Here is a 15,558-nt window from a genome sequence, read left to right as displayed (position 1 = left end):
TTCAGTCTTGCAAGCTCATATAATCCAGTGATTAAAAATAACAAAACATTGTTCCAGTGAGAAGCAGAGGTCCTAGAGGAAAAGTATTTGGCATATGTGCAATGAACACTTGAGGGTCTTCATGAACTAGGATATAGGATCACTAAAAGGGAGCCTGGTCTTTTTTTTTTTTTTTTTTTTTTTTTTTTTTTTTTTTTTTTTTTTTTTTTTTTGAGACGGAGTCTCGCTCTGTCGCCCAGGCTGGAGTGCAGTGGCGCGATCTCGGCTCACTGCAAGCTCCGCCTCCCGGGTTCACGCCATTCTCCTGCCTCAGCCTCCCGAGTAGCTGGGACTACAGGCGCCCACAACCGCGCCCGGCTAATTTTTTGTATTTTTAGTAGAGACGGGGTTTCACCGTGGTCTCGATCTCCTGACCTTGTGATCCGCCCGCCTCGGCCTCCCAAAGCGCTGGGATTACAGGCGTTAGCCACCGCGCCCGGCCTATGGGAGCCTGGTCTTTAACTCCTTGTCTTAGTAGGGGCAGGAGGGCGGGGGAGACCAGTAAAGAACCAGAAATATTTTAGCATAATACACTAAGAATGTTTCAGGTTGGTGCGAGACTACTTGCAGTTTTTGCCATTACTTTCTTTTGCACCAACCTAATACCTAAGAGAAGGCCCTATGACTCTACCTTAGAGGACTCAGGAGAGGCTGCCCAGGGGGCAATATTTAAACTGGGTGTTAGAGAATGAATAGGAGTTGCCCAGTTGTTAGGAGGGACAGAAGCACACGAAGAAGTGAGATTGTGCAAAGGTAAGGCTCATGAGAGCAACATTTATCCCAGGAATGCAAAGGATGTTGAGAGTGGCTGTGGCAGAGGGTAGAGAAAACAAGAGGGCCCAACAGTGAAGGGCTTTTCATGCCAACAAAAAGGGTTCATATGCAATCCTAAGAGGAAAACCAACAAAAATGCATGGGATGTTGGAATCAGATTTGGTTTTCAGGAAGATATTTGGCAGCTTTCCCTAGGGAGGCCAGATACTAGGATGCTGCATAGATCCGGGTAAGAAATACAGCTTAGTCGGCTGGGTGTGGTGGCTCACGCCTGTAATCCCAGCTCTTTGGGAGGCCGAGGCAGGCAGATCACAAGGTGAGGAGATCGAGACTATCCTGGCTAACATAGTGAAACCCCGTCTCTACTATAAATACAAAAAATTAGCCGGGTGTGGTGGCAGGCGCCTGTAGTCCCAGCTACTCAGGAGGCTGAGGCAGGAGAATGGTGTGAACCCGGGAGGCAGAGGTTGCAGTGAGCTGAGGTCACACCATTGTACTCCAGCCTGGGCAACAGAGCAAGACTCTGTCTCAAAAAAAGGAAATTCAGCTTAGATTCAGATGGCCTCTGTGACAATGGGGAGAGACGAATAGTGAAGCCACCTCCTGCATAAGAAAAATGTGAAACTAAAATGAAACACAAATTAGCAGAAAAATGAAATTAAGGAAGAACGTACATACTAAAGGGACTTAGAAACAGAGCAGATCAGGAAAGAGAGGGTAAGACAGAACCATCAGAGGAATGGGAAAACTAATGACTTTCCTGCAGGCAAGAAAGCTGCTGATACTTCCTTCAAAATGGAAACAATTCTATATTTTTTTCTGAATATAAAACATTCTTATTGTAAAAAGTTAGAAAATAGGGACGAGTAAACAGATGAGTATGAAAATTACCTATCAGCCCATCACCTATAGGAAACCACGTAACATTTTGGTGAGTAGTATTCTCCAATTTCAAAATGCCTGTACAAACATATTGACACATCTATCTTTATATACTGAAAAAGGAGAACAGCTTACATATTGCTTTATAGCATTCTGAATACGTTTTCATTATAGTAGCTACAGCTACTTTATTTGGAAAGGCAACATAATTCATTATATGATTATAACAAGGAATTTAACCAGAATGTAGGTGGTTTCTAACATTTTATTATTATAGACAATACCTGGATGAACATGCTTGCAAATATATTTTTGTAAATCTGCCTGGTGATTACATTAAAATTTATTTCTAGATCAGATGGGTCACTTTGAGGCTTTAGTTCCATGTAGCCAAACTGTTCTCCTGAAAGACTGGATTAGTTTGTTCTCATCAGCAATATATGGGAATATCATCCGTCTTTCCACACCCCCTTAAACACTTTACACTATCCATCTTTTTTTAGTACTTACCTGGTATACATAAAAGATCACTTTTTTTTTTTTTTTTTTTTTTTGAGACAGACTCTTACTCTGCTGCCCAGGCTGAAGTGCAGTGGTACCATCACAGCTCACTGCAACCTGGGCTCATAACTCCTGGGCTCAAGGGATCCTCCTACCTCAGCCTCCCAAGTAGCTGGGACTACATGCACACACTCCCATGCCTGGCCAATTAAAAAATATTTTTTTTTTAGAGATGAAGGGTCTTGCTATGTTACCCAGGCTTGAACTCCTAGCTTCAAGCAATCCTCCCACTGCAGCCTCTCAAAGTGCTGGTATTACAGGTATGAGCCATTGCACCTGGCCAAAACATTGCTTTAAAGTTTGAATTTCATCCTTTGTGAACTAATTATCTTATATTTCACACATTTTTCAGTTTGACATATAGATTTCATTTTTCTTAACTTGCATTTTTAAACTTTGTTTATGCCAATTTTTTTTGCCATGTAAAAATTTTGAATTTGTACATAATAAAAACAATTGGTCTTTGTCTTTAAGGTTTCTGGATTTACTGCTAATGTTTTAAAAATTAGGGTTGAGAAGAATTCATATATTTAGGGATAACAGTGATGGACAGAATGATTGCATGCATGGACGAGTAATGGTAATTTTGTTTTTGAACACAGAGTAAGCCCATAAAGATGACAAATTGAGAATAAAATCTTTTTCTGATTCATAGTTTCCTACTGCAACAGGTTCCCGCAGTTCCTACTGACTGCAGTAGAGTTGAAGGTTAAACCATCAGGCTCACGAAAAGCCAACTTCTTATGCTTGAAAACAAAAAAAAAGTAAATCAAACTCCTCTGTGTGATTTCACTGAAAAAAATCTAATCATGCTCAATTATGTTCGAGGAGACAAATGTCTACCTAAATCAAATTCACATTGCAGGCATGTTTATTGTTTTTAAGAAAACACTCATGTTTATCCTACAAATAGCTATAAAGTCTATGCTTCTTCAATTTCCTTTCTTTCCTCTTTCTTTTTCTTTCTTTCCCTCTCTCCTTTCTTTCCCTTTCTCCCTCTCTCTCTTCCTTTCTTTCTCTTTCCCTTCCTCCTTTCTTTCCCTCCCTCCCTCTCTCTCTCTTCCTTTCTCTTTCTCTTTCTTCCTTCCTTTCTCTTTTCTTTCTTTCTTTCTTTCTTTCTTTCTTTCTTTCTTTCTTTCTTTCTTTCTTTCTTTCTTTCTTTCTTTTTCTTTCTTTCTCTCTTTCTCTCTCTCTCTCCCCCTCCTTTCTCTTTTTCCTCCCTCCCTCTTTCTTTCCTTCCTTCCTTTCCTTTCCTTTTCCCTTTCCTTTCTCTTCCTCCCTCCCTTTTCTTTTCTCTCTCTCTTTCTCTCCTTCCTTCCTTCTTTCCTTTTTTTTTGATACAGGATCTCTTTCTGTCACAATGGAGTACAATGGTACAATCATAGCTCAACACAGCCTTTACCTCCTGGGCTCAAGGGATTCTCCCACCTCAGCCTCCTGAAGGAGCTGGGACCACAGGCATGCACCACCATGCCCAGGTTATTATTCGATTTTTTTCTGTAGAGGTGAGGGCTCCCTGTATTGCCCGGGCTGGTCTCAAACTCCTGACTCAATCATCCCACCTTGGCCTCCCAAGGTGTTGGGATTACAGACATGAGCCACCATGCCTGGCCTTCCTCTTCAATTTCTAATCTCTCCCAAACTAATATATCATAGAAATGATCTGAAATCATTGGTGTAAAAGAATTCTACAATAATAGTGGGCCTTGAGTAAGATGTATACATGTCATGTGTGTGTAGTAACTAAGGCTGGGCTCTCTTGCTGTGGTCCATTCATGCCACCCTGTACAAAGAGCTAAGGCTCTGCACTATTAGAATAAAACAGTTTATCCTCTGCCCCATGGTTAAGAAGTCCTGGAACCAAATATTTCTCTTTACAAACTTAGGGATTCAAAAGAGTTCAGAAAATATATTTTTTTCTTAAACGTGACCAGGCATGTAGCATTGCAGAAACAAGTTTAAAAGCAAAGGCAAATAGATTATTGTGGAAGCAAGAAGGCCATTTTTTAAAAGAGCAGAGAATTCATTCAGTAAAGTGCATTGGTAAATAACATATAAAGAGGATTTTTCCCTCAGCCATGGAAAATGTTAATGTAAGACAGCTAATGCCCAGATGTTTCTCAGAATAATCATTATAAGCATTTCTTCCTTTGCTCAGTTAGCAGATATTTATTGAGTACCTGCTCTGGGCTCACCAGAACTGTTTTAGTGCAGGAGACCCAGTGGTTAAATCTCTGCCTTCATGACATTTATGTTCTAGTGGGGCAGACACACAACAAATGAAATACAGGAAAAAAAAAAAAAAAATATATATATATATATATATATATATATTTAAGATAGTGATAAGCATGAAGGAAAAAAAAATGAGGAAAGAGGGACACAAAAGGTCAGAGGAGGCCAGGCGCAGTGGCTCACGCCTGTAATCCCAGCACTTTGGGAGGCCGAGGCAGGCGAATCACTTGAGGTCAGGTGTTTGAGACTAACCTGGCCAACATGGTGAAACCTCGTTTCTACTAAAAACACAAAAATTAGCCAGGCATGGTGGTGCACGCTTGTAATCCCAGCTACTTGGGAGGCTGAGGTGGGAGAATTGCTTAAACCCGGGAGGTGGAGGTTGCAGTGAGCCAAGATTACACCACTGCACTCCAGCCTGGGTGACAGAATGAGAGATTGTCTCAAAAATAAACAGAGAAACCCCAAAAGGTCAGAGGAAAGGAGGAAATGGCAACTCTAAATTGTAGATAGTACAGCCAGCATAGGCTTCCCTGGAGGTGACCTTTGAGTAAGGGACTAAAGAGAGTGAAGGAACTGAAGTTGTCTATCTCTGGGGGAAGTGCTTGGGCCAGGGTAGACGGCAAGTGCAGAGGCCCAATTTCCTTTGGCAGCTGCAGTGCAGGATACACAGCTTGAGCCTAACCTGCAGCTGCTGCTAGGATTCCCACATGTATAGTCAACTCACTGGGTGGGTTGCCAAGACTATGAGTGTGAAGGCACAAGGAGCCTTCTGAGGGGACCTCATCACAAGGTGATACAGTTTGGATGTGTGTCCCCATCCAAGTTTCACACTGAAATCTAATCCCCATTGTTGGAGGTGGGGTCTGGTGGGAGGTGACTGGATCACGGGAATGGTTTTCTCTGGAATGGTTTAGCACCATCCCCTTTGGTCCTGTCCTCCCGATCGTGAGAGAGTTCTTATGTGATCTGGTAGTATAAAAGTGTGTAGCAACTCCCACCTTGCTCTCTTGCTCCTGCTCTGGCCATGTGAGGGCCGGCTTCCCCTGGGCCTTCTACCATGGTTGTAAGTTTCCTGAAGCCTCCCCAGAAGCCAAGCAGATGCCAGCATCATGCTTCCTGTACAGCCTGTGGAACTGTGAGCCAATTAAACCTCTTTTCTTTATAAATTACCCAGTCCATGTATTTCCTTATGGCAATGTGAGAACTGCCTTATACATAAGGGAACTTAGAGACGTGGGCAGATGAGGTTGTCCCAGAAACCAAGCCTTAGCTGAAGGGGAAAAGCAACTCTGAGAACATCATAATGTCTGTCACTTGGGTTTATCTCCTGGCTTACCCCCTTTAAATACTTAAGGCCAAGTATTATGATAAAGGGAGAAGTTGCAAGTAAAAACAGTAATTTTATGAAAACCTGTGAGGTACAGGGCACAAGGAATGGGCGTACAGTTCAGTTCTTTCCAGTGTGAGTTGTAAGAGACGGTCACTCTCATTGCTACAGCAAGGGACACAAGGTATCTTTAGCAAATAGTCAACTCCAGAAATCATTCCTTTGGCTGTTGGAAGGCTCTAGAAGAGAGGTGGCATGAGGCTGGAGCTGAGAGCAGGCATCAGATTATAAGGGTCTTTGTTTTAATAGATAAGGAGTTTAGAATGTTATCCTAGGAACACTGGGGAATAGAGACATGATCAGACTTGCCTTTTAGGAATATTACTCAGGTTGCCCAGTGGAAAATGAATGGGAGGCAGCAAGATGGGAGACTGGAAGTTATGAGACTGATGGGTGATCTAGGTGGGGAGCAGATGGGAACTGAATTGGAGCAGTGGCAGTGAAGCTGCAGGAAGATGTACAGATCTGAGAGTATTTAGATGATGGAAGCTACAGAACCCAAGTGAATTAAGGTGGGTGGCAGTAAAGGGAAAGAAGAGTAAAGGAAAATCTTCAGGCATTTGGTGTGAACAGTTGGGTAGAGGGGCACTTAGATAGGTGACATGAGAGGAATGGGCAGGCTGAGGTTTCTCTCCTGGGGGAGTGGTGGGGCTTGTTGATGAAATCTTTTGGGACATGCTGAATTAGAGGTTCTGTGAGCACCAGGTGTCAATGCCTAACAGGTAGCTGACTGACTCTCGGATGGTTCTGTCCTTGAGCTTTAGACTTAAATATTCAAATGCCTGACAGGTAACTCCACTGAGAAGTCTGATAAACTCATGATGCCTCACAGTGAATGTCTCATCTCCCTGTGACCCCGTCCTCCACCTTCTTATCCTGCTCTCTGCCACCACATTCACTCCCCCACCCCTCACCTGTCCCAGGGTGGCACCACCATCTTGCTTGGACTCATGCAATAACCTGCTTCACATCCTCTTCATTTCTGTATACCCAGTGTTCAGGGCAAGCAGTACCTGGGGACCCAGCTAGGTGTGCCCCAGGGACTCAGAAATAGCTCTCAGAGAGGTAAGCTATGAAGTCATCAGATGATAGGTCAGAACTCAGATAATGCACGGTCAAGTCTGACTGTAACCTGACTAAAGAAGGATGAAGGGGTCGGGCACAGCGGCTCACGCCTGTAATCCCACACTTTGGGAGGCTGAGGTGGGGAGATCACCTGAGGTCGGGAATTTGAGACCAGCCTGATCAACATGGAGAAACCCCATCTCTACTAAAAAAACAAAATTAGCAGGGCATGGTGGCACATGCCTGTAATCCCCGCTACCTGGGAGGCTGAGGCAGGAGAATCACTTGAACCTGGGAGGCAGAGGTTGCGGTGAGCCAAGATCGCACCACTGCTCTCTAGCCTGGGCAACAAAAGCAAAACTCCATCTCAAAACAAAAAGAAAAACAAAAACAAACAAACAAACACAACAACAACAAAATGATGAAGGATGGGTCAGCAATGGGAGCTCAGGAGGCAGAGTCAGAAAGGGAAATTTTGGTAGCATTATCGACAGCATGGTGGTCCCTGGGGGTGCAGGCAGGCAGACACAAATACCAAGTCCTTGTGGCAGAGTATCCCTATGATGGAGGGTGAGTGTGGAGCTCTAACATTCTGGCCCCCTAGCCTTAAGTTTACTCATGTCCCTTGCTCACCAGGCAATCTCTGACTAGAATTACGCTTGCCATGCAGATTTGCCTACAGGAAAAGACGCACTAATTAGCAAGGATGATTATTCTGTCCATCTGAAAGTATGTATCAGTTACCATCACAGATCATTAAATTAGCATTCCAGCCTGCGAATGGAAGTCTCTGTGGACCTGTTAATGCATGCCTTGGGATCTGAGAGGCAGGTGCATGCCTTGGTATGCTGACAAATTCAGTATTTGATACAAGAATTCTATTTTACTTTTCTCCCATTATAAAAATGATATGTATTCATTATTGCTTTCTCTTTTCCACTTTGTCTTTGTTTCTAAAATCACTCATAATTTCAAACATCCAAAAACAACTACTACTAATTGTCAGGATGTTTCCTTCCAATCTGTTTTCTATGCATATGGAAATAATGTTTAGCAATGATTTCATTTCTTTTTTGTAAAAATGCAGTACAGATTTGCAATCCCAAATGACAAAATTCCTAATCAGCTGTGTGGAAAAGAGTTTTGGCTGCTTTCCTCATGCCAAAAAAAGTTGACTACACTGTAGTAAAAGAACTAATTTCTGCAACCTGACCAAGGAAAAGGTTCCCTGTTTCCAAGACCTTGGCAAGAATCATAAGCATGAAGAGCAATCCAGTACAGCTTTTATGATAGTCAGTGGTTAACCTCCAAAAACCATAATTACCCAACTAGCTACGTGCTACATAGTATCCTTCTAATCTTAAATTCATGTCCCTAGGGAAAATATCTAGTATGTATGTGTCGGTGTATGTGTGTGAATGGTGCTTTCCTAATTCTCTCATTCTTTCTATATTTATTAGCTAGTCTCCTTCTATAAAGAGATCTGTCATAAACCCTTTTGTTACCCTGAAATATGAATCATAGAAGACACTCCAATAAATGTTGATTCTTTCCCTTAATTCATCAAATTTAAATTCTTGATGCTCAGAAACGTTAAGCACTCAGTAATTGGTAACTGATAGAGTTTGTGTGCTTTTAGCTTTGCTACAATTTGGGCATCTTACTATGATGTAAACAAAAAAGAAAAAAATGAAAATAATCACCAAAAAGTTCCACAGTTTTATTTTCTTTAACTCAAACTCAGTCACAAGATGTTGAGGCCAACAAGTCAAGAAGGCATACATACCTCATTCTCTGATGAACTTGCAGAGATGAGCACCTCTTGGGCATCAAAGAACTCAGAAACAGACTCTGACATGGAGAGGCGGCTCTCATTGGCTACTTGCTGTGATAGGGGGAGACTGACATGGATTTGCTCACCAGCCTGCGGAAGACAGAAGCATACAGTGTAATTGCTTTTCCCCCTGTTAGAATAGCTATTCCTTTAATTAAATTAGCCAGATTTATACTCTTTAATACTGTATGTTAAAAAGTGGCGGCCACAAGTAATTTTCACTTGCAATTCAGTAATGACCACTGTATACGTTTCCTTCCAATGTGTCTAAAGACCCCAAAAGGAATAGTTGAAAGGTGTTGGTACTGTGCCTTGATTTTAAATCTTTGGTTGATTGATACTGAGTCAGGTTAAGCTGCTATGAATACCCTGATTGACTGTAGAGACAACTTCATTCTCTTATTCTTAGCTCTGTCATATTCTAACAGTACATTAAACATGAAGAAATATTTGTAGAAACTACTAGAGACATGCTAAGAAAATCCATAAAACTAATTTTTGAGACAGACTATATATGTCACTTTGCAATTTGATCATGAATTTTAACCAATAAAACACATGACTGGAATATTGAACCTTATTTCAAATTATACTTTTATTCAATAAGTTATAGTTTTCAAGGAAGCTATTCAAGTTTCAATTAAAAATGTAAGATATATATTTTTTTTCTAGTGCACATTTCAGGTTGAAAAGAAGATTCCAACTGAGATGATCAAATTATTTTTGAATGACAAATTTTAGAAATACTTCTAGATTCTGGGCAGTTGAGTGAATATAAGTATTATCAGAGAATACAGAGCCCATGGAGGTGAATGAATTTAGGGTGGAAAACTTAAGTCGAAGACAAGTTGTTTTGGGATAATATTTCCTAAGAGGTTAGAACCCTTGTACCTATAGATTTCTAGTAAAATGTATGTTTTTGGTACAAATATGACCTTAAAATCAGTTAAACCTCTCGTCTTGTTACATATATCATCACTGTATATAAAGCTCTAATATTACTGTTAAAAAGTGTAAGTTCTCATGCTATAAAGTAATAATTTTATGGAGAGTCATAAACAGAATTATACACTCAAGTTTAGCCCAAATACTGAATGTTCTCCTATTCTCTTAACATTTCTTCAAACTGAAAAATGGAATAATAATACCACCTAACACAGAGGGTTGTTGAGCGTGTCAAATGAGATCACACATGCAAAGTCGTTAACACAATACCTAGCACATAGTAAGCATTACCTTGACACATGTCAGCTATTAATTAGCAGCAGCAGCAGCAGTAGTAGTAGCTGCAGCAGTACCATTAGCATTATCTTAACAAGGTCAGGCGACTTCTGTCCTTAGGGCTTTCAAACAAACCTTAAGAGCACTTTTACTTAGCAACCTTCTCAGCTAAATTTTTTTTTTTTTTGCAACATTTCACCGGCCATTTGATGCTAATGAACATTTCTAATGACGAATGAGACAGACATTGAAAATTAACAAGTTGGAGTAGATATATAAATCAAATATTCAGTGGTATCAGGTGAACATAGGAATAAATAAAAATAGACACTGATCACCAGGAATAAATGATGTCAAGCTCTTATATATCCTTTACTTCAAAGAACATTGAACTGTCAGTGACACAAATATTTATGGAGGGAACCTTTATTAACAGTGAAAGAACTGGATATAAATAAACAAAAATATGCAGTAAATTTAGATGCTAAAAAAATGGGTACTCTGCATCTATTTAAAATGAGTCTTACCTCATCAGGGCTAGGAATAATATTTACACTGACAACCTGATCACAAATAATAGACTCTGAATGTATTCTGTTCAAACGACTCCTTAGTTCAGCATTCTGGTTGAGTGCCTTAAAATAACAAAAACCACACATGTAATTTAAAATTAATAAGCAAGCATAAAACAGAACAAGTACGCAGGTACAAGTTAGACAATGATGTCTGTGATGTTCTTAGCTCTAAATTTTGAAGCCATCATGAGCCAGACCCTACCAGCAAGGAGTAAATAAATGACTCAAAAATAAGGTATTAATTTTTTGTAATATAAGATTGCTACTTTGCGGGTTGGTGGGCTGAGTTAACAGATTTCATAAAAGTGATTCATGGAATTTTCTTTCCTTTAGAGTGAGGCCCATTATACTCAAGCCCAGTCTACCACTACATATATATTACTTTTTGCAGCCTATGATGAAAACTACTGTTTTCATTGAAAATTCTTTCACATTTTTGTTCTAGTTTCTAAAGTTTGGGAGTTGTTTCAAAACTGGGTAGCTACCTTAAAAATTAGTTAGAAATAGAATGAAACGGCTTTAGTTTATAGAATTAGAGTTTCGTCTGTTTAAAGAAAACATCTGTATTTTCATTTTCCAGGAGCACATAATATATATGACAATGCTGCAGAACTAACTTAAGTGCAAACAAAAAGGTGTCTTCAATGAACAGTGTAGACACTGACAACCATAATAAGAACATAGCACTGAAAGTACACCAACTCTAAGTTCTCTACATGACACTACCTCCAACATGCTTTAAGTTAGCATCAGTAAAATACTACTTGCTACAACACAGTTTAGTATGTGGAGTAACTGCATTTATTACAAGAAGAGAAAAGTTTTACATAAGCATGGCATCCCTACAAGGACCCTGTTGACAAAGGTACAGTGAATCCTCTGGTAAGGAACATCCCACTGATACACAGAAACATGTTCCATTTATAGAATACAGATGTAGCTAACTGGAATTGTATCAAGCCTCAAGTTAAAGACCTGTGAGAAGACAAGGCCCAGTGAAAAGATAGCTTTCTTTTCCTTCCCATTAAGATCAGCAATTAGAAGATATAAAGATATAAATGTCAGTGCCTAGTAAAGAGGGCATCTGCTTCAGGGAACGGGCATTCTGCTTCATTCAGAGCCAATGAATACAGTAAACCAATATAGACACAAATATAATCTCATTATTACAACTCTGAACCTATTAAAACACCCAGGGTAAATACAAAGTAGCTAAACTCTTCATTGCCTTTTCTCTCCTCTCTCCATCCTGGTTCCCGTGTCTTTCCCTCCCTCAACCCAGTTTTTGCTTTTTGAGGACGTAACTATCACTTGCAGCCTTTGGCTTTTGTTTGAAGCTGTTAGAACCGGTGTGTAAAATATTTCAAATCACATACTTGATCTGGAGGACTGTCACATTGATGGATTAAAGGTGGATACAGATTCTACAGTCATTACATTTGGAGATAGGAGGAAATAAGTCTCTGACTATCTGAGAAAACAGGAATGTTTTAGGGGGAAGGTGATAACATTCTTAATAGATAAACCATGTGCCTCAAAGGAAGACTCCTAGTATCTTTTCAACCTGAGAAAGTGCTCAGGATCATTTTTCTTGGAGCAAAATCTCAAACACTTAGAATTAGAAAACAAAAACAAAAACAAAAAACCAACAACACTGCATTACTCTTATCTTTTGTAAGTACTATAGGCCTTTCTCCTATATGTTAGGACCACGAAAGATGCTGATTTCTTCTTCGTTCTCTGCCTACAAGTGAATGCATAGTTGCCTTAGTTACTGAAATATTTGGAACCATATATGCTTTGGTGCCATATAAGTGGGAGGCTATTTGATAGTTTTAATTGCAGAATCACAGTTTTTGTTGTTGTTGTTTGTTTTGAGACAGAGTCTTGCTCTGTCACCCAGGCGGGAGTGCAGTGGTGTGATCTCAGCTCACTGCAACCTCGGCCTCCGGGGTTCAAGTGACTCTCATGCCTCAGCCTCCTAAGTAGCTGGGATGACAAGGGTGCACCACCACATCTGGCTCATTTTTGTATTTTTAGTAGAGATGAAGTTTTGCCATGTTCACCAGGCTGGTCTCAAACTCCGCACCTCAAGTGATCCTCTGGCCTCAGCCTCCCAAAGTGCTGGGATTACAGGCAGGAGTTAGCCTGCCCAGCACAGAATCACAGTCTAACATCTCGCCACTAATGTCAGTAAGAAATGAACTAAGAGGTTTTTTTTGTTTTGTTTTGTTTTTTTTGTTTTGTTTTTTTTTAAGACGGAGTCTGGCTCTGTCACCCAGGCTGGAGTGCAGTGGAGCGATCTCGGCTCACTGCAAGCTCCGCCTCCCGGGTTTACGCCATTCTCCTGCCTCAGCCTCCCGAGTAGCTGGGACTACAGGCGCCCGCCACCTCGCCCGGCTAGTTTTTTGTATTTTTTAGTAGAGACGGGGTTTCACCGTGTTAGCCAGGATGGGCTCGATCTCCTGACCTCGTGATCCGCCCGTCTCGGCCTCCCAAAGTGCTGGGATTACAGGCTTGAGCCACCGCGCCCGGCCAGAGGTTTTTAAATTAAATATAATTTATTCTTTTTCTTAGATGTGATGTGAAAAATAAAAATTCTGGCCTGGGAGTCAGAAGATCAGGTTCTTTTGATCTCAGGGCTAAGTAGTCTTCACCAAGTTACTTAACCTTTCTGGGGTTGTATTAAATAAACATACAAATTTGATTGAAACACTAAGTTAGAATCCTGCACAGTGCCTCTTGGTTATCATGATGAAGATGAACTAGCATCCAGAATAGTGCAAAAATAATTTGGGTTCGGGGATTTTCTGATGCTTACAATATGGTTCATAGGAATTTCTATACTTCACGGGGCAAATCATCAGTATTTGGCTCTCTGATAAGAGCACACTCAAGGTATTTTTACATTCTATGCAAAGTTTACTTTGGCATTCGTTGGGATGGTCTGGAGAGAGTTTTATCACCTATGTTCTTACTTAATTCTCTTATTGTTGAAACCCTGTTCTCTCTTCCATTGACAGCAAAAAGAGTAGCATGGCAGCAAAAGACAGAAATCCTAAAGTATTTCTTATTAAGATGAAAGCCAGGCATGGTGGCTCATGTCTGTAACCTGAGCACTTTGGGAGACCAAGGCAGATGGATCACTTGAGGTCAGGAGTTCGAGACCAGCCTGGCCAACATGGTGAAACCCCAACTCTACTAATAATACAAAAATTAGCCAGGTGAGGTGGCACACGCCTACAGTCCCAGGTACTCAGGAGGCTAAGGTAGGAGAATCACTTTAACTCTTGAGGTGGAGGTTGCACTGAGCCAAGATTGTGTCACTGCACTTCAGCCTGGGAATACTGCAAGACTGTGTCTCAAAAAAAAAAAAAAAAAAAAAGTATGTTTTTATTAAGCTGAAGAAAAATAGAAGTACTTTCATTTGTTAAATTTTTTAATGTAAATGTTTTAATGTAAATTTTTTCAAACTTCAAAACCAGTTTTTTAAAAATGATGGCAAATACTCAAAGCCAAAGATCTGCTGTAGTTCACCACTACTGGCAAAGAATTACACTCTCCTGCCAAAATGCTAACACTGTGCCACAACAAAACAGTTTGGTTCCATTTTAACTACATAATGATGCATTTTGCTAGTTCTTATTTTAATCACTTTTAGAATTGAGACAAAAGTAGAAGACTCATCTCTGCTGCTATGATTTGAAGCCAGATGTTAAGCATGTGGAGTTCAAAGCTAAAAGTCTAAAAGACATCATTTTATTAATAATATCTATGCAGTGGTAGAAAAGAGTAGCTGTTACATAGCACAGGAAGCATGGAAATCAAGACCATTCCCACTCTGGCAACCCCAGTGGTGAAAAGTGTAAGCCGGCAACTGAGCATGCAACAGCCCCTTCTGCGTATCCTCCTCCTTTTGCCTTGATCGTACAGGCTGTTTATGAAGTTTGCTACAACCAAGTGCCATGAGCTTTCAGGTAGTGCTTAGGTCTACATTTATTATTTCCTGCCCTGAAAATTATTTTTATCTAATAATACCATGTTTCTATAATAATATCATGGAAACTTTGGGACAAGCATTGTCAGGGAAATGATGCTCTTCGTGACAACAGAAAGGGCCTAGAAGATGGCAGAAATAAAGTAGGGAATGTACCCAAGAGGAGGGAGCAGTGGCATAAGCAAGGAAAAAGGAGGCAGAGGACCAGTCCCTGGTGCCAGCCAATGAGAAAGAAGAGCTGTGGAGACTTGTCAGCAGTAACATCGCTATTAGTGGCATACAGGACCAAAGGCCTAACAGGGAGGAAGCACCTTGAAGCCAGGAACTGGGCACAGATTCTTCACTCAGCAGGTTTTATGCATATTCTTACCACTTGCTTTACTGAGCTTGGACTGCACTAAAAACTACAATGCATGCTCATTTCCCCACACCTCATGTCCCTTATGCACATTTCAAGTCTAATATATCCAAGAAACGCACAATTCCTTTCCAATGTATAAAATAAGTTACTGTCTTAAAGATTTGAGCCAGAATCAATTACCTAAATTGCCACCTCCTTAGCTACTACCATTCATCAACCCTGGCAGGTAATTCCTAGGTGAAGATTTATCTTAGGCTGGGTGAGACTCTGGCATAAACATTTTACTAAATGCAACTGTGGGTTCTATGAGAAAAACATAGAAGCCTAATGGCTGGAGAAGGATATGAAACATATGGCAAGATGAAATCATCATAAATTTAAACCCTTTAGATAAAAATAAAACTGGTTCAAAAGGAATGAGAAAATGAGCATGGAAACTGTCAAAGCTAGAGCTGTCAAAACCAAATCCTGGGTCTCTCTTTAAAATCACTTGTTTTTTCAATTACGAAAATACCATTAAAGTATATTTGGAAAATGCAAAATATAGACAAAGTTTTAAAAAATGCATCTTACTACCCGACTGTTAGTAGTTTGGCCCATTTCTTTCTAGATTTTTTTCCTCTG

General features: G+C 40.4%; 1 protein-coding gene across 13 annotated transcripts in view; it reads right to left on the bottom strand.

The window, feature by feature from the left end:
- LOC105468962 (oxysterol binding protein like 6) overlaps positions 1-15,558 on the bottom strand; it is a 207,579-nt gene that overhangs the window by 13,975 nt on the left and 178,046 nt on the right. For 9 of the 13 annotated variants that reach the window (XM_011719442.3, XM_011719447.3, XM_011719448.3 and 6 more), the window contains 2 exons: positions 10,529-10,636; positions 8,733-8,870 (listed from right to left, as the gene is read on the bottom strand). In XM_011719442.3, the coding sequence (XP_011717744.1) occupies positions 8,733-8,870; positions 10,529-10,636 (246 nt within the window). The remainder of the gene's footprint in view (positions 1-8,732; positions 8,871-10,528; positions 10,637-15,558) is intronic. The other 4 variants (XM_071072996.1, XM_011719450.3, XM_011719453.3 and 1 more) reach the window with 1 other exon arrangement.

This window comes from Macaca nemestrina, chromosome 11, assembly GCF_043159975.1.
Source record: "Macaca nemestrina isolate mMacNem1 chromosome 11, mMacNem.hap1, whole genome shotgun sequence".
Taxonomy (NCBI): Eukaryota; Metazoa; Chordata; class Mammalia; order Primates; family Cercopithecidae; genus Macaca; species Macaca nemestrina.
This window is presented reverse-complemented; position numbering and strand designations above follow the sequence as displayed.